The sequence below is a fragment of the Microchirus variegatus genome (genome assembly GCF_963457635.1).
Source record: "Microchirus variegatus genome assembly, chromosome: 13".
NCBI lineage: Eukaryota > Metazoa > Chordata > Actinopteri > Pleuronectiformes > Soleidae > Microchirus > Microchirus variegatus.
The window spans coordinates 26,294,537-26,310,745 of NC_139814.1; the positions used below are offsets into that span (position 1 = coordinate 26,294,537).

Below are 16,209 nucleotides of genomic sequence, written 5' to 3' on the forward strand. Positions count from 1 at the left end.
TTAGTAATGCTAACCAACTGGATGGCTAGAGCACCTAAAAGTGACCATCTTACATTTTTAACAAACAAATTAGCTCCAACAGCAAATTCAGGTATAACAAAAGACATGGATCCTGACTTTAAGGGGGTCGTACCTATGTTCCCGATCGGGGAGCATCGAATCTTTTTTTAAAAAAAGGGTCCGATGTTCCCCGTTTTTCCCAGAAAAGGTCCTATGTTCCACACTTTGTATGTGACAGGGGAACATGGGACCCTGAAAAAGGGTAAGGTTAGGGTAAGGGTAAGGGTTAGGGTTAGAGAAAGGGTCCTATGTTCCCGGTCACATACAAAGCGGGGAACATAGGACCCGGGGAACATAGATACCGTCCCAGTTTAAGCTAACAAAGAAGCTAGAGAGCTAATGCTAATGTGATTCCACATAACAGACTTGAAGCTAGATAGAAACCTGTGCCATAATTTGGGCTTAAAATTGCAATCGCAGCACAACTTGTCCTTTACCGACAAGTTCACTTATCGTACTCACTTCAGCATCCGCTCGTTTGTCTCCTCGTCGGCGTTCAGCGGGTTGAGCGAAGACGAGGAGATGATGCCGAAGGAGCCGAGCGGCTGGTTGGTGATCGGCGAGGTGGCCTGGCGCGTCGACATTCCGCTGATGGACGGAGAGTCTCTCAGAGCAGAAGAAAAGGGCAGGCAGGTCGGCGCACAGGACACCGACATGTTCACCACCTCCACCATCTTTTTGTTCACGAAGGCCAGGCCCGAGTTGGGGATCTTGGAGGACTTCGTCTGGGCGTCCGACGGCTCTTTCTCACCGAGGTCAAAGGGCGATACGATCGCGAGGTCGCTGGGCCTCTGAGTTGTTGTTGTTGTTGTTGTTGTGGTGGTGCTGATGTTGTGTAGATTGTTAGAAAGCTCGAGTGGCGTTCCAGATGAATCCAGACGCTGCTCCTGGTCCTCAACAGCATCCACTAAAGACTCCTGGAAACGGTGAGATTCAGTGAGATGGACGTCCTCCGCTGACACAGTTTGATGATTACCGTCCTTGCCGATAACGGCATGTTCCGTCGCACGAGGTCCTTCTCCAGACAAGGTCTTGGGTCCGTCCTCCTCGGCGATGTTTGTGGCCGAACTCGTTTCTAACAGGGACGATTCCGATCGCTCTGAATCGAGGTTGCTGATCAGAGAAGAGCTGTTCTTACACAGCAGTTCCTTGTGTTCCATCAAGCTCTTCGGATCTTCTTCCTGGTTCAGCAACGCGTGGTCCTCCTCGGCGTCTTCTGGGCTGCTTATCTGCGGCGCCGAGACCGACTTGGTGAGTTTGCTGAGCTGCCTCAGCTGCTGGTCCTCCTCGTAGGGCAGCGAGCTGATGGAGGTGAGCGAGGCCTGGATGCCCGCGCTCGGGAGGCTGCCGTTGCTCTCCATCTGCAGGCCTTCCAGGGAGCTGCGGTGGACCGGGCGGCGGCGGACGATCCGCAGCGAGAAGTCCCGCTCGTTGCCGAAGTCCAGCGGAGGTCGTCCGCCGCGCGCCGCGGCGTCCGCGGGCCACGCCACCGAGCTGGGCTCGCTCTCTATACCCGAGTCGGAAATGACCGAGGACGAGCGCTTCATGACCTTGGAGTTGACCGGGCCTCCTTTTCTGAGATCGCCCGGTAAGGCGGAGACGACCGGGTGCACGTGCACCGTGGGCAGGCCGAGGACGGGAGCATCCTCACCGTCGCCGTTCAAGGAGGGACTTAAGGGCTTGGCGACGAGTTGGCTCTCTCTTGCGTTTCTCTGGTTTTTGGCATCGCGATAAGACGACTCCGTTTCGCCTGTTCGACAGGGATCCGCCTCGCAAGGCTCGACCGTGATGTATCTCAGGCCCTGGTTTTCCGCGGGTTCCTTCAAAGGTTTCGGGTCCGACTGAGGGATCTGGACGCGTCTGATGTTTGCGTGGGTTTTACTCTGCTCTGCTATGTAGGAGACGTACGCGGGCAGGTCAATACAATCGTCGCTGTCCAAGGGATCCGAGTGCGACGCTGGTGATCTGGCTCCCTGGCTGGTCTTAGAAGTCTTTTTGGAAAACATACCGATTGGTTCTGAAGTGGTCTGCTTCTCAGAGGTTGCAGGCACGCGTGATACCCTCTCTGGAATAATACAAATAGAGACTTTAGAGTACTGTAGTACAGCTTTTGTTCGATGAGATCGGGTGTAAATAAGGTCAACAGCTGGTACCTGTTTGTGGAGACTTCACATATCTGTCCTCAAAGATGATGGGCAGGCTGTTCCAGTCTCCATCGATGTCCAGGCACTCGACCGGTAAAGGAGGCATCTTGGTCAGGTAGTCCGAGTTCCGCACTTCTGCAGCGATCTGTCCGTGTCTGTTGATTCTGCATTTAGACAGTAATGATATTAATACTCTTTTTTTCTCTCATTCATATCATAAATTATTGCTTTTTCTTTTACTTATATACTCACAATTCCTCTTGGAAAGTAAGAGATATCTCTTTGGAGTGTTCCGTGAAGAAGTAAGCCTCCGAGAACCTCCTGACCTGGAGTTTTCAGGGTCAGACAAAGAAAATATCGGTAGATTATCAACCTGATCTTATCTTAAAGGTGCATTATGTAACAAATCTAAAGCAACTGGCCATAAAATCCTCCTAATATGTCACAGAGACTCAGGAATAATGTTCATATAACAAACTGAACTCACCAACAACAACAGTACAGACACAATATTTGCATTAAAAAAAAATTATTTTTTGCAGACTGCAAATCATGTTTATGTTTTGAAATCATGTTTTAGCGTCATGTGGCGCCACCTACCGCCGTCTACCAATCATTGCAGTCAGTAGAGTCTCAGCTGCCGAGCAACCACGGGTTGCCAGTTACGTCAGAAAACGAAACCTTAAAGACCTCGGTGTTTTGAATTTGAATGTAGTAACCGTTTTTGGCCACATTCTTACATATGGCGCCTTTAACCATTATGTTTATCCATGTATGTTCACGTATATACACTGCCATTCGTGTATTTACTGTGTCTACCCTGGATGAGGGTAGAAGACGATATTGCACATTGCTAAAGTTGGGATTGGAAATTATGTTCTGAAGCATTTTTTTTTTTACTGTTTTTTACCAATTAATTAATGAACTTGTCACAGAAATAAAATAATTAAATCACCTGTGGAGCGGACAGGCCACTAAAAACACCATCCAATCATAATGAACGGCCCCACGCTCAGAAGACAACGCCAGAGCTAATGCTAGCTAGCTAGCTAAATCCAGCGTTGCAGCAACGAAACAGGCATCGGTCGCAAACGAAAGAGAGTTTTTGGGTCTTTGTATACTACACTATATATCTTTGTGATCTTTTGAGAGTATTTGTCGTTTATGTATCCAAAAAGTGCGACTGTGCTCTGGAGGCGTGAAAATCAGAGCCGGTTCTTGCTATATGCGGACGATGCAGCTGCGTAGGGCCCCACAGCCACCAGGGGGCCCCCAAACTGCAAGTTCAGACTCATAACTTATTATATTTTTTGAGAATTAAAAGTACCTTGAATTTGAAAAAAAATAGGGGCCCCCAAATAGTATTTAGCATAGGGCCCCCAAACAGCTAGAAACGGCCCTGGTGAAAACGTAGCTGCTAACTGCTCCAAGTGTTTCAGCAGGCTCTCCAACCCCTACACCTTTAAGCAATGACACACATTTAGATTGATGGAATTAGGGTCCAAACAAACAATTTTGATTGATTAAATCAAAAGTAAAACGTTAACGTTAACATAATAAAAACGTCAGACGTGCAAATCACCACAACATCACATTGTTTCTGGTAAATCTTCCCCCGTAATGCTGCTGCTGCTGGTGGGTGGCAGCAGCAGCAGCAGCAGCAGCAGCAGCAGTGAATCCCCTCAGGGTAAAAAACATCATGCAAATGATTTTCAGACAACAGAGCACAGATATGTGTATATATCTCAGTGTCTGAGAGTCACAGAATAGGCTGTAAACGAGAAGGTTGTGTTAGCGTCGTGTTGTAAACGGTCACCCTGAGCGTGTGGTGCTCCTGGACCAGATGGGACAGGATGTGGGGGTTGAGCACGGCGGCGTCCAGGAAGCGTCTCCACAGAGCGGCCAGCTGCGAGCAGAGCTGACTCACGTCTCTGCTGATCTGCTCGGCCACCTTCTCGTGGCCCTCCTGCAGCTGAGATACAACAACATAATATACGTTACATACACGCTAATATTTCACGTTTGTACCTCCCGTACACACCTGCGGGGGCAGTGTTTGGATCTAGGGTCGCCTCGGTTGATCAGGTCAAGGTTCGGCAACTTTATGTACCCAAAATATAAGTTCAAATCGGCAGTAGAGTAACACAGGCGCCATTTGCATTTACTAATTACACAAAACCCAAGAGGCCACAAAATGAATAATATATCAAAAACCTAATAATGGAGAAATCCAAAGCAGTCCAACAACTAATAATTTTTTATTATAGGAAAGTGCACTTAAACATTACCTGTAGTTCTATTGTGAGCTGATTGAGAGTTTCTTCCACCGGCAGAACGTCTGTAAATAAGACAGAAGATGATTGGTTTTATTACACTGTGTAAGGACAGGGTTACCTTTAATTTACCGGCTAAAATTAAACAAACTACTAATTTCACGCTCTGACCAAAACTATAACTAAACTAAATCAGCTATAAAAGTGAAAATGAACTATGACTGCATTCAGTTCACTTCATTTCCATTTAAAATAAACTAATTTATTCATTTTCATGGTGCTTTTATTGAAGTAAACTTCAACTCTTTGTAGAAAATAAAGCTAATATTTAGTTTAAATGTGAGACTTTGACAGGAATTCTAAAAGACCTGGAAAAAGAAAGAATATAACATAACATAACATAACATAATATAATGTAATATATTGTATTATAATATAATTTAATGTGCAATATAATAAAATATAACAATAGAATAGAATGTAATATAATATAATAGAACATAATATAATATAATATAATATAATATAATATAATATAATATAATATAATGTAATGTGATGTAATGCAATAGAATAGAATGTAATATAATATAATGTAATATATTATATTATATTACATTACATTCTATTCTATTATAATATAATAGAATATAATAGAATGCAATATAATAGAATGAAATAGTATATAATGCAATATAATATAATGTAATGTATTACATTACATTATATTATATTACCATACATTCTATTCTATTCTATTATAATAGAATACAATATATGGTAATGTAATATAATATAACGTAATGCAATGGAATAGAACGTAATGTACATGTAATGTAATATAATACAATATAATGTAATGGATGTAATTTAATGTAATATAATATAATATAATATAATATAATAAAATGTAATGTAATGTAATGTAATATAATATAATATAATATAATATAATATAATATAATATAATATAATATAATATACTATAATATAATATAATGGAATGGAATGTAATATAATGTAATATAATATAATATAATATCATATCATATCATATCATATCATATCATATCATATCATATCATATCATATCATATCATATAATATCATATCATATAATATAATATAATATAATATAATATAATATAATATAACTGACCTGCATGGATGACAGTCTTCTGCAGCTGTGGGATCTCCTTCATCAGTGCAGTGTAGTACGCGTGCAGACCTCTGAAAGCCACCAGCAGGAGGCGACAGAGCCTCCGATGCCACGTGTGAGCTCTCTGCAGACAGTTTTCACTGGGCACATAAAAGCTTCCCTGCAGAGACACAGAGAGACAGAGAGACATCAGCTGACATCTCCTCTGTATGTAGGTCACTGCTCATCTCTGACACAAACAGAACGACCTGCCTTTAATAACAACACGTTTAAAACTTTACAGCCTGCAGATGTGCAGACACGTCGCCTCTTAAAAAGCAGAGGCTCTGCGTCGGTAAAGTCTGAAGATCAAATGCTCAAAAGTTAGTGCGCCGTAAACACCGCGTGCTGCGAAGAGCTGTAAAAAGTGAAGTGGAAGTACGACGCGAAGAGAGGATGTAACGCGTCGACGTCGTGACGTTTAACAGCACAAAGACGCTCAGAGTGAGGGAAACGTGAGCGTTGGTTGACTAGAGAATAAAAACACATCAAACTAAAAGGTGCTACATAGAATATAGAAGAAAAATGCTTATTTTAAGCATAAAAATGGCCAGAAAGTACTTTTGCATGGACTTAACTTTCAATATCTGACAGTTTACTACGCGTTAACCCTTCAACACCTCAGCAAACGGACTGTTTTTAACCATAAAAGGGCCAGAAAATGTCCTGCGAGGAAGTTATTTTGCCCATTTTTCCAGAATAACTTTCAATAACCGGCAGTTATCGACAATTCACTGCTTGTTAAAATAGTGTATTGACAATTTAAAATGAAGAAAACGGAGAAAAACACTGTAGTTGTGATATGAAAACTAAATTTTGTGTGTTAAATTTCAACAGTATAAAACAGGGGTCTCAAACTTGAGGTGCGCGGGCCAAACGTGGCCCGCCAGTCCACTTCCTGCGGCCCTACACTTATTTTGAAATTATTTAAATTCAACATTTAATTATATATATAAGCTTGTGTAGTGTTTTAATTACAAGTGTTACTGCAGTACATGTATATTTCTGTCGGTTTTTGTTGTTTGCAGATAAACGTTGCTTTTTTTGAGTTATATATCAAAACAAACTCTTTTACTTTGAAAGGGTGTGCACTTGTGTCATCCTCAATATTTGTAATTTCAACATCATCATGATGGATTATCACGATATAATCTTAATTTCTACTCACTAAAACGTTTTTTCCAAACAAACTCCCAAACAGACTAGAAGTTCACCAGCCCCCAGGACATTTTGAGTTCGAGGCCCCTGGTATGAAATAATATTTAAAGTAAAGTAGTATTTTGTTTGAGTCTTTGTCTCAAAGACATTATTACCAACTCTCTGGCGACGAAGACGCAGATTCGCCGGCGCGAGTGAAATTACCGTAATAACCACACGCGTTAGCTTTGACGTGCAACTTCTCAGCCTCTGTGGGTGGATTACTACAAAATAAAGGTCGCTTTTAACCATAAAAATTGCCAGAAAGTACTTTTGCCCGGACTTAACTTTCAACATCTGACAGTTATTTACAGTTCACTGCGCGTTAACCCTTCAACACCTCAGCAAACGGACTGTTTTTAACCATAAAAGGGCCAGAAAATGTCCTGCGAGGAAGTTTTTTTTGCCCATTTTCCCAGAATAACTTTCAATATCTGGCAGTTATCGACAATTTAAAATGAAGAAAACGGAGAAAAACACTGTAGTTGTGATATGAAAACTAGATTTTGCTTGTTAAAGTTGAACAGTGTAAAACAGGGGTTTCAAACTTGCGGTGCGCGGGCCGAACGTGGCCCGCCAGTCCACTTCCTGCGGCCCTACACTTATTTTGAAATTATTTAAATTCAACATTTAATTATATATATAAGCTTGCATAGTGTTTTAATTACAAGTGTTACTGCAGTACATGTATATTTCTGTCAGTTTTTGTTGTTTGCAGATAAACCTTGCTTTTTTTGAGTTATATATCAAAACAAACTCTTTTACTTTGAAAGGGTGTGCACTTGTGTCATCCTCAATATTTGTAATTGCAACATCATCATGATGGATTATCACGATAATATAATCTTAATTTCTACTCACTAAAACGTTCATTTTTTCCCCGAATTGTTTGATTTTTTTTTTCCCTCTGAAACAGACTAGAAGTTCACCGGCCCCCAGGACATTTTGAGTTCGAGGCCCCTGGTATGAAACAATATTTAAAGTAAAGTAGTATTTTGTTTGAGTCTTTGTCTCAAAGACATTATTCCCAACTCTCTGGCGACGAAGACGCCGATTCGCCGGCGCGAGTGAAATTACCGTAATAACCACACGCGTTAGCTTTGACGTGCAACTTCTCAGCTTCTGTGGGTGGATTACTACAAAATAAAGGTCGCTTTTAACCATAAAAATTGCCAGAAAGTACTTTTGCCCGGACTTAACTTTCAACATCTGACAGTTATTTACAGTTCACTGCGCGTTAACCCTTCAACACCTCAGCAAACGGACTGTTTTTAACCATAAAAGGGCCAGAAAATGTCCTGCGAGGAAGTTTTTTTTGCCCATTTTCCCAGAATAACTTTCAATATCCGGCAGTTATCGACAATTTAAAATGAAGAAAACGGAGAAAAACACTGTAGTTGGATGTGAAAGCTAGATTTTGCTCGTTAAAGTTGAACAGTGTAAAACAGGGGTCTCAAACTTGCGGTGCGCGGGCCGAACGTGGCCCGCCAGTCCACTTCCTGCGGCCCGACACTTATTTTGAAATTATGAAATTCCACATTTAATTACAAGTGTTACTACAGTACATGTATATTTCTGTCCGTTTTTGTTATTTGCAGATTAACCTTGCGTCATAAATGGGTTTTTCTTTGTATGTGAGTTATATATCAAAACAAACTATTTTACTTTGAAAGGGTGTGCACTTGCGTCATCCTCAATATTTGTAATTGCAACATCATCATGATGGATTATCAGGATATAATCTTAATTTCTACTCACTAAAACGTTCATTTTTTCCCCCTGAAATTTTCGAATTTTTCTTTTCAAACAGACTAGAAGTTCACCGGCCCTCAGGACATTTTGAGTTCGAGGCCCCTGGTATGAAACAATATTTAAAGTAAAGTAGTATTTTGTTTGAGTCTTTGTCTCAAAGACATTATTACCAACTCTCTGGCGACGAAGACGCAGATTCGCCGGCGCGAGTGAAATTACCGTAATAACCACACGCGTTAGCTTTGACGTGCAACTTCTCAGCCTCTGTGGGTGGATTACTACAAAATAAAGGTCATTTTTAACCATAAAAATGGCCAGAAAGTACTTTTGCCCGGACTTCACTTTCAACATCTGACAGTTATTTACAGTTCACTGCGCGTTAACCCTTCAACACCTCAGCAAACGGACTGTTTTTAACCATAAAAGGGCCAGAAAATGTCCTGCGAGGAAGTTTTTTTTGCCCATTTTCCCAGAATAACTTTCAATATCCGGCAGTTATCGACAATTTAAAATGAAGAAAACGGAGAAAAACACTGTAGTTGTGATATGAAAACTAGATTTTGCTTGTTAAAGTTGAACAGTGTAAAACAGGGGTCTCAAACTTGCGGTGCGCGGGCCGAACGTGGCCCGCCAGTCCACTTCCTGCGGCCCTACACTTATTTTGAAATTATTTAAATTCAACATTTAATTATATATATAAGCTTGCATAGTGTTTTAACTACAAGTGTTACTGCAGTACATGTATATTTCTGTCTGTTTTTGTTATTTGCAGATAAACGTTGCTTTTCTTGAGTTATACATCAAAACAAACTCTTTTACTTTGAAAGGGTGTGCACTTGTGTCATCCTCAATATTTGTAATTGCAACATCAACATGATGGATTATCACGATAATATAATCTTAATTTCTACTCACTAAAACGTTCATTTTTTCCAAACAAACTCCCAAACAGACTAGAAGTTCACCGGCCCCCAGGACATTTTGAGTTTGAGGCCCCTGGTATGAAACAATATTTAAAGTAAAGTAGTATTTTGTTTGAGTCTTTGTCTCAAAGACATTATTACCAACTCTCTGGCGACGAAGACGCCGATTCGCCGGCGCGAGTGAAATTACCGTAATAACCACACGCGTTAGCTTTGACGTGCAACTTCTCAGCCTCTGTGGGTGGATTACTACAAAATAAAGGTCGTTTTAATCCCTCAGCGAGCAAAAAAAAACCTTCTGAGGATTTAATCTGTGTTTTCCAGATACAGAAACTGCGCGACCTCAGTGTCAATTCCTGCTTTCACAGCATCTGAGTGAAAGGATTCATCAGCATCTGAGTGTAATGTGTCGGGTGTCTCCAGCAGAGGGCCCTCTAACTGTGTGCTGGAGATAAATAATAACAACACACACTTCACATCTGCAGCCTCTCTCTTCATTGATCTTCTTCTTCTAAAGCCAAACAATAATCACGGTGCACATCAGTCATCACATCACCGGTCTCTGCAGACCGTGTTTGTGCAGCGCCGCTCAGGCTCTCTGGAGCGTTTGGAAAGGCATGCAGCAGACGAATATCTGAGGATGTTTTGAAAAAAAAAAGCTGCCTCGGGGGCCCCCCCCGAAACACCCACCCCCCCCGACCACGCCGGGCCCTATCATCACACCTGTGAGCGCTCTGTAATTGCAGCGGTGCAGCAGAGCGCCATCCAGGAAGGAACATCTGTATGTTTACTTTCATAATTCAGCAGCAGCGTTTTTACAGAGAGGCCCCGACTAAGAAGAAACAGCTATGATTTTCCCCTGTGTGAGCCAGAGAAGAACTCTGCACTGTAAAAAGAAAACGGTGAGAAAACTCAACATTTCAGGGCAACTTAGTGCAATCGATGTTTGAGTTTATCTCAAGTTTTTGAAAAGTTCCATCAACTCATATTATTTTGTGAGACAAACTTGTAAGTTAGAGTTGTGCCAACTCAAAATTCTGTTTTCAAACCGTTTAGCCAAATAATCTTGTTCACATAATTTAAAAATTAAATTAAAAAATACAATTTTGAATCCTGAATTGGCACAACTCTAACTTTCAAGTTTGTCTAACAGAATAATATTAATTAACGGAACTTTTTCAAAAAACTTGAGATCTTTTGTTGGGCTGTAAACTCAAAAGATTATTGCATCAAGTTGTTTTGAAATTTTGAGTTTTTATTATTTATTTTTTTTACAGTGGATTGACAATGTTTCAGAGTTTGTAAATTTGTTTCAAAGTTTGTAAATTTGTTTCAAAGTTTGTAAAAGTGTTTCAAAGTTTGTAAATTTGTTTCAAAGTTTGTAAATTTGATTCAGCGTTTGTAAATTTGTTTCAGAGTTTATAAATTTGTTTCAAAGTTTGTAAAAGTGTTTCAAAGTTTGTAAATTTGTTTTTTCAGAGTTTGTAAATTTGTTTCAGTTAGTAAATTTGTTTCAGTTTGTAAAAGCGTTGGGCTGTAAACTCAAACATTGTCTGCAGTAAGTTGCCTAGAATTTTTGAGTTTTCTCAACCTTTTATTTTTTACAGTGTGGTTCATGTTCGTGCCAGGCCAGAATGTATGCACTGTAAAAAAAGAAAACCCAAAATTTTAAGGCAACTTGATGCAATCAATGTTTGAGTTTACAGCCGGACGAAAACATCTTATGAGAGTTTTGAAAAAGTTCCATCAACTAAAATTATTTTGTGAGACAAACTTGTAACTTTGAGTTGTGCCAACCCAAAATTCAAAAATTATTTTTTACATTATCTGAACAAGATTGGTAAGCCAAACTTTTTGAAAAGACCATTTTGAGTTGGCCTGTAAACTCAAAAATTAGAAATTTTGAGTTTTCACAACTTTTTTACAGTGTGGTTGACAATGTTTCAGAGTTTGTAAATTTGTTTCAAAGTTTGTAAATTTGATTCAGAGTTTGTAAATTTGTTTTTTTCAGAGTTTGTAAATTTGTTTTTTTCAGAGTTTTAATTTGATTCAGAATTTGTAAATTTGTTTCAAATTTTGTAAAAGTGTTTCAAAGTTTGTAAATTTGATTCAGCGTTTGAAACAAATGTGCAAACTCTGAAACAAATTTACAAACTCTGAATCAAAATAACAGAGGTAAAAGGGTTTACATTTTTTTTTAAAGTGTTTCAGAGTTTGTAAATTTGTTTCAGAGTTTGTAAAGTGTTTAATTTTTGTAATTTTGTTTTGCCGTTACCAGCCACCGTATGATTTCCCTCAAAATGAACTTCAGAATCACCTTTACAGGTGAATTTAAGGAGTTACATCAACACACACACGTCTTCTTTTTTACATAAATAACAACCTGAGACTGAATAAATAAATAAAAGGTGAAGGCGTCTTTGTCGAGTGCAGTCTCACCTCGACATAACGTGGTAAACGTGGCAGTGGTGAGCAGAGCTCATTACTGTGATCAAACACAGAGCTTCAGAAAAGAGCTCAGTCAGGGGCGCGAGTTAAAAACCAGTGGGAGGAGGAAAAACTTGTGGCGCTCATTAAGATTTACAGTGAAGACGGTGACGTCTGCAGAGACGCACGTGTTAGAAAAGACTGAACACGACGATATTCGACCGTTTTAATAAAGAGAAACGTCTGCTTTTCACTCACGTCTGACTCTGACTCAACACAAACATCACAACGTGCTGAGGTTAAAGCACAAATACGTTCAAATCCAGCCTCGTTTGACACTGCACAGTGATATATGGTGCATACTTTACCATGGAATATTCTTCATGGTAGCCTTTAAAATGCGTTTAGACTGAGGTTATTATCTCAGGGTGTTCAAGTCATTATTAATATTTCATATCACACACGTGGAAAACTCCTTTTTTGACAAGTGAAAGGACAGAAAATGCATTTAAATTCAAATACTTAAAGGCTGATTAGTCACTCACTCACTCATCGTCTACAGCTTCATCATCCTCCACATGAAGGTCACTGGGTCTGAATCTGCATAGTATGAGACGTTGGTTTTATCTTTTTTATATAGTTTTATTACATGACTTTGTTTATTTCTGTTGTTTTTATACGTTCTACGGTATTTTATCGTTTGTTCTTACGTCTCTTAGGTCTCACATTTTTATACTTGATTTGTTTTTACTGTATCTCTGATGTACGACACTTTGTTTCAGCTGTTGTGCTTTATAAATAAAGTTGGATTGAATTGGATCGTCATATTTATTAAAAGTTTCACTGAGCATCACTTTTAAAAAACAACTATTTTTGTAAATAATACATGTGGATGATGTCATTGTGTGTGATCGTGCGTTTGAATGCATTCAATAACGATCGATTTCTCGTGAAATTGTCTCTAAGTAAGCGGTAACGGGATCCTGCCAAATAGTGAGACTCTAGCGTTTTAAGCGTCCTTTTTAAATTCATTTCACGTTAATCTTTTACACCAGTCAGAGCAAACAGTCTGTCGTCATGTGAACAACCAGAGAGAGAGCGATCAGATTCTTCCGCCTGCTGCAGTTTGTCGAGGTAATAAAAGTGTAATAGAATAATAAAGCCCTCAAGTAAACACAAGCTGATTAATAATTATGTGAGATGGTTTCACGTTTCTCGTTATGAACGTCTGTCGGGCAAATACACAGTTCCTCCTCCTCCTCCTGTTACAGTATAATATAATATGTAGAAGTGTAGCTTATGAATTCTCCTTTCTGTGTGTATATATCTATAGATATATATATATATGGAAAAAATGGAATAGAGTATTTTACTTTATTTTATTTGCTGAAATTTGAATGATTACAATTGTTAATTTTTTTTTAATTATCACTAAAAAATATGAATTTAAATAAATAAATTATAAAAAAAAACGATTGAATTGTGATGGAAAAATTGATCTAATTTGACAAAACTGAGTAAAAAAAGGATGTAAAATTACAAAATTGATGAAAATATTTTTTTTATTTAAAAAAAAAAAATTATACTATGTAAAAAAAAAAAAAAAAAAAAAATACTTTTTGATATGTGTTTTTCACTCGGGACCAAATAAAGAAAAATAATAATAATAAGAATCAAAAAGAATAAACACAGAAAAGCATCTGACACTTAATTCTAAAATCCTAAATATGTAGAAACGAAGTGTAGAATAAGAGCAGGAAGCAGAGAGCAGGCCACTGGTGCAATTATGTTGTGAAACTAGCAGCAAAATGCTGAAAATTACGCTTTTTTTTACATGTTACTGGACAATTACATGACAGTAATATTCTGTAAAAACATCACAGAGAGCAGAAATGATATTTTTATCACTTTTAAAGGGATTTGGCTGGACAATCGTCTTCCAGAGTGAGCGTCTATCACTTCCAGATGCTGAGACCGGAGGCTACAAGCCCGGGCAGGTGAGTTATTCAGATATTATTAAAAGCTACAGCACAGAACTGCACAGTAATAATCTGTGTGTGTGTGTGTGTGTGTGTTTAAGTCTGTAGGTACAGCTCTGAGGCTGAATCCAGCAGCGGATAAACCCAGATTATATGTTTACGTTGGGTTCCTTATATAAGGAACCCTTATATTGTTACGTTGGGTTCCTTATATAAGGAACCCCTATATTGTTACGTTGGGTTCCTTATATAAGGAACCCTTATATTTTTACGTTGGGTTCCTTATATAAGGAACCTTATATTGTTACGTTGGGTTCCTTATATAAGGAACCCCTATATTGTTACGTTGGGTTCCTTATATAAGGAACCCTTATATTGTTACGTTGGGTTCCTTATATAAGGAACCCTTATATTTTAACGTTGGGTTCCTTATATACGGAACCTTATATTGTTACGTTGGATTCCTTATATAAGGAACCCCTATATTGTTACGTTGGGTTCCTTATATAAGGAACCCTTTTATTGTTACGTTGGGTTCCTTATATAAGGAACCCTAATATTTTTACGTTGGGTTCCTTATATAAGGAACCTGGGTTCCTTATACTATAACCTGGGTGAATCTGGGTTTCCTGACACAGTTTCGGGGATTGGAGACTCTAAATCAGGGGCCTCAAACCTCAAAATGAGCAGTGAACTTCTAGTCTGGTCCAGAAGGGGTCAGGGGTCAAGCTCAAATCCAATCCAATCCAGCTTTGTTTATAAAGCACTTTAGAAACATAAGAGCCAATAGACCTAAAAACGAGTGAAAAATTAACTGTATAGTCATCAAAAATTAATTAAAAATTAAAATTGTTGCTATAAAACATATTATGGATGATATCGCACACCATTTCAAAGTAAAACCACGATTGTGATAGATAAATAATCAAATCTAAGCATTTAATCGTATATACAAGTATATAATTAAATGTTGAATGTTGACCTACAGTCCGTGATGGACTGTAGGTGTCCAGCGTGCACTGGATATTTGGCACCAGCGCCCCCTGCAGCCCTCATGTGGAGGATAAAGTGCTTGTTATTAAGATTTGTGAAGGAGCTGTCGCAGCTCCATGTTGACATAATACAGTATACCGTACCTCAGAGACGACAGGCTTACAGTAGCCAGCTCCAAACACCAGGTTCTCCACAGACATGGCAGATGGGTCACTCTCCGGTGAACTCTTACCGAGCCAAGAGCCTTTTCCTGTCCGTGCAAAGCTGCAGAGACAAAAAGAGAGAGAGAGAGAGGGGGAATCCAATCAGCCGAGTGCTGAGTGTACAGTAATAATCATCATCATCATCATATGCTTCGTCTTTACCTGATGAGCGGCTGATGTAAGGCAACCAGTGAGGCGTGCACGGAGACGGAGATGACCGACAGGTGGAAGTAGTCGAACATGACGGGGACGTGGTGATGGAGGCCTTTACGAGGGTGGAAGTGAAGGCTGAGGGTTCGACTGCTGATCAGAGGCACCGTCAGGATCTCTGCCAATCTGAGGAGGAGGAGGAGGAGGAGAATTTTTGAAAATCAGGAAATTATCCATTTGCTCTGATGCACTTTGACAGTGAACTGAGTTTCTTCTCGAAAAGAAAAAGTATCTCGGAATGACTTGAAATTTACTTTCATAATAGTCGGCATCGCCCTGAACAAGGATCTGTTGAAAATATTTACAAACCTCTTAAGGAATAATTTTAATGAATTTTTGAAAATCATAAAATGATCCATTTGCTCTGATGCACTTTGACAGTGAGCTGAGTTTCTTCTCGAAAAACAAAAAGTATCTCGGAATAACTTGAAATTTACCATCATAATAGTCGGCATCGGCCTGAACAAGGATCCACTTAAAATATTTGCAAACCTCTTAAGGAATAATTTTATAAAATTTTTTGAAAATCAGAAAATGCACTTTGACAGTGAGCTTTCTTCTCGAAAAAAAAAGTATCTCGGAATGACTTGAAATTTACCATCATAATAGTCGGCATCGCCCTTAACAAGGATCCACTTAAAATATTTGCAAACCTCTTAAGGAATAATTTTAATGAATCTTTGAAATTCAGAAAATGATCCATTCTCTCTGATGCACTTTGACAGTGAGCTGAGTTTCTTCAAAAAAACAGAAAGTATCTCAGAATGACTTGAAATTTACCTTCATAATAGTCGGCATCGCCCTGAACAAGGATGTCTTAAAAATATTTTCAAACCTCTTAAGGAATAAT

The 16,209-nt window shown here is 39.1% G+C and overlaps 1 protein-coding gene across 1 annotated transcript in view; it reads right to left on the bottom strand.

The window, feature by feature from the left end:
- fam135b (family with sequence similarity 135 member B) overlaps nt 1-16,209 on the bottom strand; it is a gene marked incomplete at both ends in the record, with an annotated part of 48,524 nt that overhangs the window by 10,827 nt on the left and 21,488 nt on the right. Inside the window, 8 exons of the mRNA XM_083899614.1 lie at nt 523-2,125; nt 2,214-2,368; nt 2,457-2,530; nt 4,021-4,176; nt 4,493-4,542; nt 5,637-5,796; nt 15,090-15,210; nt 15,312-15,485. Of these exons, the coding sequence (XP_083755740.1) occupies nt 523-2,125; nt 2,214-2,368; nt 2,457-2,530; nt 4,021-4,176; nt 4,493-4,542; nt 5,637-5,796; nt 15,090-15,210; nt 15,312-15,485 (2,493 nt within the window). The remainder of the gene's footprint in view (nt 1-522; nt 2,126-2,213; nt 2,369-2,456; nt 2,531-4,020; nt 4,177-4,492; nt 4,543-5,636; nt 5,797-15,089; nt 15,211-15,311; nt 15,486-16,209) is intronic.